Source organism: Erinaceus europaeus, chromosome 9 (assembly GCF_950295315.1).
Source record: "Erinaceus europaeus chromosome 9, mEriEur2.1, whole genome shotgun sequence".
Taxonomy (NCBI): domain Eukaryota; kingdom Metazoa; phylum Chordata; class Mammalia; order Eulipotyphla; family Erinaceidae; genus Erinaceus; species Erinaceus europaeus.
This window is the reverse complement of record NC_080170.1, coordinates 30,689,333-30,701,581: the sequence shown is the minus strand read 5'-3', so window position 1 is coordinate 30,701,581 and position 12,249 is coordinate 30,689,333. Positions and strand designations below refer to the sequence as shown.

At 42.4% G+C, this 12,249-nt stretch overlaps 1 protein-coding gene across 4 annotated transcripts in view; it reads left to right on the top strand.

Annotated features, from left to right (window-relative positions):
* The window catches only part of SCHIP1 (schwannomin interacting protein 1), a 646,656-nt gene that overhangs the window by 593,583 nt on the left and 40,824 nt on the right, over positions 1 to 12,249 (top strand). The window contains exon 1 of one of the 4 annotated variants that reach the window (XM_060197573.1): positions 4,739 to 5,054. The exons of the other annotated variants lie outside the window; for them this stretch is intronic. Coding sequence (XP_060053556.1) covers positions 5,025 to 5,054 — 30 coding nt within the window. The 5' untranslated portion in view covers positions 4,739 to 5,024. Of the gene's footprint in view, positions 1 to 4,738; positions 5,055 to 12,249 lie in introns of those variants that run through there. 4 annotated transcript variants of the gene reach the window in all.

The following is a 12,249-nucleotide window of genomic DNA, read 5'->3' as shown; positions in this document are numbered from 1 at the left end:
CAAAGCTTAGTAACTTAAGTCAACACAAATGTATTACCTTCTGGTTCTAATAGAATTCTGTAATGAGTTTCACTGGATAAAAAGCAAGGATTCTGCAGGAGCAAAAGTCTCCTAGAGGCTATGGGTAGGAGGAATTCATGTGTTTGGCTTTTTCATCTTCTAGAATCCTCTCACATTGCTTGACTTCCTTTATCTTCCAAGGCCAATAACATCAGGCTGGGTTTTCTTTACACTGCATCTTCCAGATCTTCTCCTGGGACCTTTTCTCTTAGAAGGACTCTTGGGGTAGCAATGAGCCTAGCTGCTTTCAGCTCATAGCAGCTGTACCAGGTAGCAGTGGCATGTTAGGTATAGTGTATGGTTGGACCTTGATTTAACATAACTCTTGACATGCTGTATATTATATCCAGTTTTTTGCAGTGACAAAAAACATTGTTTGAGGTGCTTGAATGGCTAGTATTAAAAATCACTACAAAAACTAAAATAAAAAAAAGATTCTACAAAAGCACAAAACATTTATGTCAGTCTCCTATCAGTCACATTAACTAGTTGATTCTTACAATGTGCCTACAGTTTTCTATCTACTTGACTCTGTTTACAGGGCACACTCCCGAAAGACATAGATGAGTAAGGTTTAGTTGGTATTAAATATGAAGAACAATCTTTCCAATAAAATTGCAGATTTTATTTATGCTCTTTTTACTGTCAGTAAAGTCTCCTTGTTCCAGTTGGACTCGTGCCCTCTGTGATATTTCTAAGGGTAGAAATTACTTTGCACATAGCATATAGTAGACCCTCAATAAATATTTTCAATATAAGAACAAATCCTCGTGACCCGCAAAAATAGTGGCTTCACTGATACTGGTATCAGTTTTCTCACCTATAAGCTAAGGATGTTTTTTCCTTGTTTATTTTGGTGGGTGGAAGAATAAAATAAGTAACATTTAAACAGATGTTGATGGAGCTTGAAGAAATCATGTTAAGTGAAATAAGTCAGAAACAGAAGGATGAATATGGGGTGATCTCACTCACAGGCAGAAGTTGAAAAACAAGATCAGAAGAGAAAACACAGTAGAACCTGAACTGGACTTGGTATTTTGCACCAAAGTAAGAGACTCTGGTGTGGGGGGAGGGGGGAGAGTACAGATCCTGGAAAAGGATGACAATACAACCCCTTAGTTGGGGTTGTATTGTTATGTGGAAAACTGAGAAATATTATGCATGTACAAATTATTGTATTTACTGTCGAATGTAAAACAGTAATCCCCCAATAAAGAAATTAAAAAAAAAAAAAACAGATCATGGGTGCTCAAAGGACAGAAATGGATCTTTTCCTCTCTTAATCTCAGCAATTACAGACTCAGCTAAGTTTCCCCCACCTAGGACAGGGACTCAGTCTCCCTCATAGGACCATCTGGGAACTGTGGACTGAAAGGGTGAGAGCTCTATGATAAACTGTGAGGTGCTGGGCACACACCATGGTGGACAGTATCAGGTGGAGGAGGAAAGGAGGAAAGCCTATTTAGCCCACCCACAGTCTTTCCTGTCTTCTTTTCCTAGTCTGGCGGGGTACAGGGAAAGAAAGTCCTGCCCAGGAGACTGAACTCGGAAGCTCCCACAAAAACAGAAAGAAAGAAAGAAAGAAAGAAAGAAAGAAAGAAAGAAAGAAAGAAAGAAAGAAAGAAAGAAAGAAAGAAAAGAGAGAAGGAGAAAAAGAGAGAGAAAGAGAGAGAGAGAGGGAGAAAACAAATAAAAACTGCTTAGGGGGAGTCGGGGTGGCGCAGTGGGTTAAGCGATGTGGTGCAAAGCGCAAGGACCGGCGTAAGGATCCCAGTTCGAGCCCCCGGCTCCCCACCTGCAGGGGAGTCGCATCACAGGCGGTGAAGCAGGTCTGCAGGTGTCTATCTTTCTCTTTCCATCTCTATCTTCCCCTCCTCTCTCCATTTCTCTCTGTCCTATCCAACAATGAACAACATCAACAATAACAATAATAACCACAACAAGGGCAGCAAAAGGGGGAAAAATGGCCTCCAGGAGCAGTGGATTCATTGTGCAGGCACTGAGCCCCAGCAATAAATCTGGAGGCAAAAAAAAAAAATCTTGTTTATACCTCTTGAGAGACTTTTTGATGGAGTTTGGAATGCAATTGTCAGAAATCTGTTCTCAGAGCCTTCTCTGAGTCACTTCTACTATTTATGGAACAGCAACTGTGAAGAGTGGGATCATGTTTAGGCTTTTAAAAAAAAAACAACGCATGATAAATTTCATTAGGCGCTTATATAATACCTCCTGGGACCTTCACTTTTCAGAAAAGAAGAGTCCAAAAAGTGGCTTTTTAGGCCTTGTCCAGCCTGAAAGCAGGTTCCTGAATCTTGGGGTTGTCTACTGTTAAGGTGGTAACTTGAGTAGAGTTGAGCTGCCTTTGAAGTTGAAGTTGGTCTATCTTGCCAAGCTCACGTTGTGCCTTCTACACTTGGGATACAATTTCTATCTCATCTTGTTTTTTACCTTGCTCGCCAAAGGAACTTATTTTGATCTGCTTTTTTTTTTTTTTGGTACATACTTGGGATTCCAGAACCTTCCTTAGGTTGGATAGCCAGGCCATCCATACAGTGGTTTCTGTGTCTGACCCACTCAGCAGAAAGGTCTGGATGCTAGGGCTGGAGCTGGTGCTGGAGTTGAGAAGGGTGTGGCAGTGTTGATATGATTTCCTTTCTCTGAATAGATTGCATCCTCTTTTCTTCATTCTTCTTCGTATCTAAGAAGACTCATCTAACCCACTCCTGCGCTCCCTTCATCAAGCTTTTTTCCTGTCAGTGTGCAGCCCTGCATGGGCCCCTCCTGTCTCTCCCACATTTCAGAGAGTCCTTCAGGCCAGATCCTTGGACCCTGGAAGCCCAGTGCTGAAAGGCAAGCCTGTAACAAGACACCCTGAGGTGGGCCTTACTTGCCCCCTGTCTGGGAAGACTGAGCAAGGTTAAAGGGGGTTGGGTGGAGAGGGCAGCGGGAAGTATGGAAGGGTCATGGAGTTGACCACAAAGGCAAACATTTCCCCTGGTTGAATCTAAACCACGAAAATTTAAAATTATAAAAACAGTTTTTTTCCTTTCCAAGAAATAGAGTTGTTATAAAATTAAAATTATATCACTGAATAGTCCAAACACACACTCTCACCATTCCTTAAGATAGAACTGCATAGGAAAGCTTGTCAAACATGTAGATTTCTCTTCAAACAAAAGGGCTTCTTTTTCTCTCTAGTAGTAGCATAAAGAAGACTGTGCAGTTACTAGTAGGAGGGTTTTTTTTTTTTTTGATGGATCAATGGATATAGAGATATATTGAAACAGTTTTAAAAATAATACTCCTGGGAGTCAGGCGGTAGTACAGCAGGTTAAGCACAGGTGGTGCAAAGTGCAAGAACCGGTATAAGGATCCCAGTTCAAGCCCCCGCCTCCCCACCTGCAGGGGAGTCAGTCGCTTCACTCACGGTGAAGCAGGTCTGCAGGTGTCTGTCTTTCTCTCCCCCTCTCTGTCTTCCTCTCCTCTCTCTATTTCTCTCTGTCCTATCCAACAACAATGACATCAGTAACAACAACAATAATAACTACAACAATAAAACAACAAGGGCAACAAAAGGGAATAAATAAATATTTTAAAAAATAATAATACTCCTGTTCAATTTTTTAACTCATGATTTTAATTCAATCAAATTTTAATTGAGTACTACTTATTTGCTCAAGATCATTTTATTATGAAGCAACAAAATGAATTGTCCATGACAACTGAAGAATATAGATATGGACATTTTATTTTATTGTATATTTCCTTAAACTTCTGTGATTCTGTGATTAAATTAATTAGTATCAAGAATTTACAGATCCTTACTCGTTCCTTTTTATGCATCTGAAAATTCCAGATTAGCCCTGAAGTATCTCAGACGTTCATTTCCCCCACTCTACCACCCCTCCAAATGCATAGTCCAACTTATATTTTCCTTGATTACTATTTACAATTCCAAAATTCTTTTTTTTTTGTTCCAAAATTCTTTACATTACTGTTTCTCATGGATTTAGCTAGTTCTAGTGTCATAGCTGCTATCTTGGAGTTGTCTGTATACTCACAGAACTGAGTAGGCCTTATTTAGAAAAGAAAAAAAATCGCAGTTTCATGAATGAATTATATTAATTTTAATGATTTAATAAGCACTCTCCTTAGAAAGAAAAGTCTAGAAATTATTACCTGCTTTTAATTTGTGTTTGATTTTGAAAGTAAAGCCAAAAAGATGAATAATTAAAAGAATTACACATTAATATTCTTTAAAGAATGAAGACCCTCTTTTAGTCATAAAGATAGCAAACACTTAAAAACCCACACAGGCCACCCCAACTCCTCGGCTCCCCAGTATTCATTCTCTTTCCTGTTAAAAGTTAGGAAATAATCCCCAAATGTCCCAGCAGCACCCATGGCCAGGAAGGACCAAGGCCAGACAGGTTCCAGGTAGCAGCCGTGTGCCTGGCCCTCTCCCGCTCCCCGCCTGGCCCTTCTCCCTGTAATGAGGACGGGAATGTTTCCACATCACTTCACTGCCTTCATAAAGCACCAGAAGGTCACACCAGCCCCAGCCTGAGCCTTTCCTTTGTGCTCCAATATAATTGGCTGATTGTGCCCGGGGATGGGCGCCCTCCCCCGCCCAGCCCCGCTCCATGTTTGGAGCCTCGCCTAGTTCGGGAGCTGCTAGCTGCGCGCCCCCGGCACAGGCGGTGCCTCTGCGCAGGGCAGCCGGCACGCAGCATCCCGCTCCAGTGCGCAGCTCCACCCGCCGGCCGGCCTCCTCCTGTGCTCATAGCCATCCTCCCGGGCCTGCCTCCCGTGTGCTTTCCCTGCCCTGGGGCCCAGACTTGAGTGCGTATTTCCATCCTCCGGGCTCTGCCTCCGGTGCGCTCCCCGCCGCGGATGCTCGCGCCCTCGCTGCACAGCCACAGTGAGCGGTCCTGCTGTGGGCCCGCGCCCTAGGATGCTCTGAGATGGTGCATCAGGAAAACTGCTCCTATCAGGTAAGATTTAAAGCTGACAGCGAGGCCAGCATCCTTTAGGAGGGCAGGCCTGCTTTTCCAAAGCAGCAGGTTGCCTCTTTGCAGATTTTCAAGGGATTTTGCCATCCACCCCAGGCCTTCATCGTATACAGGATTTGAATTGTAATTAGGTTTTCTGGGGAGTAATGGGGCAGAAAACACCGCTTCCATGGCCTTTTATAACACATGTGGAATTCACTGTGCTGATCTGTGCTTTGCACATTTTGTGTATCTCCAAATAACAGGAACTGCTTTGAAATGGGACTGAATTTCAGAGACTTAAGAGAAGAGAAATCTGGTGAGAATTTCACGTAGATAGTATTGAAAATCAGGGGTTTCGCTCACTGCATTAGAATGTGAGTTGCTTCACATTCAGTCTCTAGGATTGTCTTTAAGGAAATTATGTAAATAGGAAGTAACCACTGATCCGAGAAATTTTTCAAAAAATTAACAGAGCAGTCAGCCAGTGTGCACTCAACGTTTGAAGTTATACTTGCTTTTCTGAACTCATTTTCACTAGTATGCTGTTTTAAGGGGTTAGTAAATAAGAATTAAGGTAGCAGTATGACTAAGAGACTCCAAGTAGAAACATTTAATACTAAGCAGTCATCTGCCTGCTGCTTTGCTGTAAACACTTAAGTGGTTTCTAAACACCAGTTGGGGGAGGGGTGGGCTTTAATAACGCCTCCCTGACAGGGAGGCAGCACTGAAAGTATCTTCTTTCTAAATAATGTTTTCAGAGGAATTGCTCTTTGCAGCTGTCAGCACAGCTCACCCAAGTCCCAGAGAGTTAATACTGGGGTATCACTATGGCAGAGTTTAGAAGCTCCAAGAGACCGATTTTCCAACTTAACAAAGCCTTTTCCTTTGTGAGATAGGGCTCCTGAGACAGCAGGTGTTTCTTGTAGGTCGGATTTCTCGTGGCAAGTGCATGCAGGCAGCCCTGGACTTTTCCCAAGACAAGGCAGTGAGTCTCAGTGAGGAAAAGTGTGCCTAGGTGGCCTATTTATACACTTTCTTTCTGCCTAACGATAGGAATTGGATATCATAGACTTGCTTTTGAAGTATTTTCATGTTATGGTACATTTAAGTCCTTGTATTCTAAATATTGAGACGTGTCAAATGAATTATTTCGATGAGAAAGAGATCAAGTAACCAAGAAATAACAGAACTTCACTTACTCATAACACAGTCCAGGAGTGGATCTTTCAAACATCTGTGGATCACCTAACTCCATTATGGCTTGGCTCCAGGAGATTAAATCACTCTAATAATTCACTTTTTCTTCTGTCTTCTTAGAGGAGAAAAAAGTCATTTTTTTGTAATGCAAGCAACTATAAGATTACTCCTTGCCAGTTAATTACCTTGAACATGATGTTACTGCTTTTATAGGCTCTGGCTTATGTTGGTGTGGGGGATTGAACCTGGGACTTTGGTGCCGAAGGCATGAATGAGAGTCTGTTTGCATAACCATTATGCTATCTACCCTCCACCCTATAGGTCCAAAAATCATTCAAATATTAGCAGTTTCATCTAAAAAGAAGGGACTCTGCCATTGTACTCCTTCTGAAGGAAGACAAATTGATCTTATTTTGTATGAGCTACAGTATATCACACTTCCACTGTGTTAAAAAGTTTTGAAGTGGTGATTGCTTATTTTCAGAATAAAATTAAGTGTCTATGGGCAGATAATAATGGCCCATAGGTGGTTCATCTTTGTGGTGTTTTATAGCAGAACTGCTTTCCTGTATATAGTCTTTTGAAGCATTCTTGTCATATTCCTCACTCAGAAAAAAAATGGCATTCACCTCAAAGCCAAGTCATAATCCCACTTGGAAATCTTCACATTAGAGTTTAGCTGACACACAGTCTGGTTTCTCAGAGTGCTTGACTTGGTATGGTAGTCACTGAGAATAGTGAATGTTTCCCAGAAAACCCCTTTTTTTTGGACGGACGGGGGTTTCATTATCCATTTATGGATGATTACAGCAGAATGGAGTGAATTCCTTAGGTTAGCATATTTGATGAGCAGAGAGAATCTGTTGGACTTGTTCCTTTCCTCCCATAAGGGGAAGGCCATGCATGAGACTTCAGAGACTATTCCTCCCAAAAGTATGTGCACACTTGGGACATATGTCCAGGTGCATATTTTTAGTTTCACTGTCATTGTTACTGAGCAGTAATGACCTTTTAACAATCTTGTTCTTGCCCTTAACCCTGTCTGCCATCTATATATTTTTAACAGTTGCCAGAATGATCTGTTAAGAACCCAACTCAGAATTCCCCTGTGAAAGCAAAAGCCCAGTCTTCCCAGTGCCCAGGGACCTCACATTGAGCTTTGACCCCGGGTTCCCTTCTCCCACCACACTAGGTAGGGCTACCAGATTTAGCAAATAATCCACAGAGTCAGGACCATGCTGAGAATACAGTTTTGTAATGGTTTGTCAGAAATTCAACATGGCATTCCCCCCCCCCTTTTTTTTTTTGGTCAGTAACCACTTAAGCTTACTCTCCGCTTGCTTTGGGTCTTTGCTTAATATTACCATCTTGAGGAGCCCTCTCTGAACTTACTTTTATCAAGTCCAGCTCTCTAGTTCTATCTGGGTATGTCCGTCACATTTCTCCCTATTAAGCCACATACTTGTTTATTTTCCATGTCTGGCTCCATGTGAGCTCCACATACAGCAGGTATTTTGTCTACTTGCACCTGCCTACTTAGAACAAGCCCCTTCTTCTTCCAGCGTTTGCCAAAACTTGTTGCTGGCTTTGAAAGTGACTGGGATCCATGTGGATTCAGTCGGCTAGGAAGGATCGTCAGTTTCCCCAATGAATGGGTACTCACGAGATGCACCACGGGAAGGTCGATCCAATGCATCCCGAACAAGCCCCTGAACCAAATAGATGCGTTTACCTCCCATACAGAACATTGATTAAGGAAGAGGAGACTCTGAATCTCTATACAGCATTCTGGCTTCTTGAGCACCCTGGGAATGACTATCAATACTCCTCCCTCCTTACCCTGTCACTGTCCTTCACACTTGTCTTTGTCTGCTAGACAGATCAAGCTTTCTCTCCTTTATTTTCTCAGTCCCTAAAGTAGGTTTTTCCTAGTTAGCATCCAGGTGTGAGAGCTGTCAGGTACCTGCCAGAGACTGCTTTCTGCATAAACAGGGCTGTTCCCTGAATTAGCAGCACTGGCTTCAGAAGTACATGGAGGCTCAGCAGATTATAAACCATCGTTGCTCATCTCCAGAATTTGTTGCTAATATATAAAGCTGTCGTGAATTGTCATAATAAATATAGCTTTTTCAAATAGGTCCTTAATTTTGAAAAGTTTTCCTGCCACTAAGTTCTTAAAAGCCCCTGTTGAGATGTTTGGATGAACAACTTAATCCAAGAGGAATGATCAGAAATTCTCTGGCAGCAGTCGGGGTGGGTGGGGGCGCTGGGCAGGACTTCTGCTTGCTTTCTTTTTAAGGATTCTCACATTGTCTCATCTTGGGCACTTTTTTCTTCCTAAGGTTTACATCAGGAAAGGCTACACAGATAAGTGTTGTCATTTCCAATCACAGCCTTAGACCTCCATTTTCCAGTCTGGGGAAGAAGCCAATCTCTTTAGGAAAGAGCCATGCCCATGGCTTCAGGCCTGGCACCCTTCCGGGGACAGATGCTCCTGCCCCATCTCTGAGAGGAAGCTCTGAAATACTCTTCACTTGAAAGCACAAGTTTGAATCAAAGGGTCCATTTTGCTTAATAGTTCCCAAATATATCCTCCTCCTCCTCCTCCCCTGCAATTGACTTTTGGGGACTAGTGTGTACACAGAAGCAATAACATGCCTTCATCTTTTTTTTCCGTCATTCACATTACTTTATGAACCCCTCAGACCATACCCTCGCATTCTAGATGCTGTGGGGCTGGTGGTGTTGACAGAAAAAGGGGATTCTTCCCCAAAGGCCCACCTGGGTGCAGGAAGCATGATACAAACCTGGACTGCTCCCCCTCCTTCTGCAGGCAAATTCCAGACTCCACCCCTGTCTACTGCCATCTGTCCTCTCTTCCCTGCTATCCTGAGCAGAACCTGCCACCCACACACCCGGCTTCTATCTGCTGCTGGCCAGGCAATTCCTAGGCTCAATGCCACCTCCTTCAAGAAGTGTCCCTGTTCATCCTCCCACTCCTTTTCAACTTTGGTTTTACCTTTGTTCCAGCGAGTTACCTGTGTGTCTACTCTCCCATCCCCACCCCACTCACCCCCATTACATATCAGGTTTCTTGAAGACCAGGGCCCTATTGTATTTGAATTCCTGGTCTGCTTGTGGTGAGTGTGTTCTGTAGTGCCTGTTGGATGATCGCATTTTCTGCAACTGGTGCTGATCTGAGTCCCCGGATCAGGATTCCCACCAACATGCCTGAGGAAAGCGAGGACCCGAGTATTGCAGCCGGGAGTCAACAAGCAGACCCAGCAGTCCTTGTACTGGGCTATTGAGCACTTCAACATCCTGTGTTCCAAGATGGGGTCACAGTGCAATGGACAGAATGAACTAAGTAGACACTCCAGCCTTCCCAGAGAGTGCCCTAAAAACACACCCCAAACCGACATCTCCTTCACTGGGCAAATTTTCCTAAGGTGTATGTGCCCTGTGCCTGTCTGTCCCCCCAAATACTTATAATCAGTTGAAACATCCTGGAGTCATGTTTTCTAATTTATTGAATTTTTCAAAGTTTTGATCAATCTTTAGATATGTAGAGGAATCACTGTACTGCCTTCCAAAAGATCAAATTTTTTCTTAGGTAAAATGTTTTGACCTAATTGAAGTGTCATCCCAGTACATAAAATAAAAGATGCTTTAGATTAGTATCAAATGTTAAGCTAGAGATCTTGTCAGTGTAACTAGTACACCCAGATTTTTCTTTAACTCTTTTTCTAGAAAAAGCTGTAAGCAACCCTCACTCACCAAATTCTAGTGGGATATTCAATAGTTAACAGGGAAAAAGAAATATATTCTATCCCTGTTGACTCTGAGCCAAGAGAGGGCTCATTTCCAACCCCTTCTTCCTGTAAATGAGAAAACAAGGTATCAAATTTGAGTTCATTTAAGATTCTACCTACTTTAAACCTGGTTTCATCTACAGCAGAGAAAAATGTACTGAGCCAATGGAAAAGGCCATTTCAGCGCATTTTAGTGTGCTGTGTTTACAGACTTTAAAATACAAATTCAGTAAAAATAATATTCTGTCTTAAACCCTATGTATTTTTATTTAGGGAAACAACTGCCTTAGTTTACAGTGGTGAAGAATTTCTTGCTTCACTGTTTTGCCTGGTTAATATATAGCTGAGTTTTCCTTGTTGAGATAATAGTGTTTTCCTAAGGAGATGTTAAAATACCACCTTAAAAATTAAACAATTCTGAATGTTAATTCACCTGTGCTTGTTTTAATCAAGAAATCTGAAATTATAATTTATATGTTCGTCCATAAAAGGAACCCAATGATAATTGCCAAGGTCGTAGTTATTATCGTTATTATTACTATTATTATTTTATTAGTAGAAGTACAACAGGACTTTAAATGGAAACTTAAATACACACATACATCACTCCTATCACAGTAATGATTCAAACAACTAGTGGTTTAACAAATAAGTATGCAATATATATTTAAACCAAATAGCTAATATTTTTCTTTTGGAAGGAGGAAGAGTTAAGGGGTAAGGGGAGAGAAAAGGGGAAGTATCTTTTTTTTTAATTTTTATTTATTTATTGGATAGAGACAGCCAGAAGAGGAAAATAGGGAGAGAGACAGAGGGACGCCTACAGCACTGTTTCACCACTTGTGAAACTTTCCCCCTTCAGGAGGGGACCAGGGGCTTAAACCTGGGTCCTTGCACATTGTAACATATGCACTCAACCAGGTGTGCCACCACCTGACCCCAGGGAATATCTTTATATACCTAAGACTAGCCACAGTGGTGGGAAAGTAGGGATATTTCTCTCTCCTCCCTCTCTCTGTCTGGCGCGCACACACACACACACAGAGAGAGAGAGAGAGAGAGACATGGTCTTGGGTAACTAATCACAATTTCACATAAGAAGCTCAACATTAATAGAGCCATATCCCAATAGAGCCATGTGCTGTTATTTATTTATATCCCAGTGCGCTCAATAGAAGCCTCAGAAACAGCCAGAGTTCTAGCTTGTCCTTTGACAAAATGGCTTGGATTCAGAGGAAAACAAGACTCAGAATGTCCTAGCAACAGTCTGTGTGAGGGAAACAGTGGTGTGTAAAGAGCCTAGAGCACGGAGGGCCTGGAGAAAGAATTGGCACTGGCCCTGGGGAAGCGTTGTCAAGGCACTGTGACTCCTGAGTGCTCAGGCACTCTGTTGGACAGAAAGACCTGTTTCTGCGTCTCCATCACCCTAATATGAGAGAATATCCACTTCTCTGTCCACTCAGATCTTCCACTTCCTCCTCCCACACTTTTAATACTATTATTTTAATCTCTTTAGCCTGTACTGAACAGTGCATTAAAAAACTGCCTGCATAGTCTCATAGTTTACAAGAATACCTTAATGGAAAAAAAAAATACCTTAATGAAAAAGCAAGCCAAATTTAGATGAACTTTGCATAGGAGAAACCACTTAATTTGAGAAGCAATTCTAGCTCTGGTACCAGTTTGCACAGTACGTGAATTTCAACTTGGTGGCTACAGGGTTAACCAGAAGACTTTTGTGTCTCCGTTTCTGATAAAGCATAAGTGATATTCCAGTCGTGTGGTCAGTGTTCGCAGAAGCAATCATTTCCATAGTAGCCGATAATGTTAATTTAAAAGCATCAGCTCATGTGACTGATGTGCCTTGTAGCTCAGGCTCTGGCATGCCAGGAAGCTGACTGGCAGCTCTAGGCCTGGAATTTCAGGGCAGGGTTGTGGGGAGGCACTGGGTGAGAGATGAATATTCATGTCCTAGCCATCTCACACCAGCACAGTCCACATCAGAGAGGCCGGTGGTAGAGAAAGGACCAGAGAAAATTCTCTGCAGACAGGGCTTGGCACAGTAACCCCTGCAAACTCACCAAACACCACACCCAGGTCCTCTTATGTAATACTTTGTCTTTTTTTTTTCCTATGCATATCGACCTCATGGAAGTGAAATTAATCATAGTGTTGGTTGTGAGCTT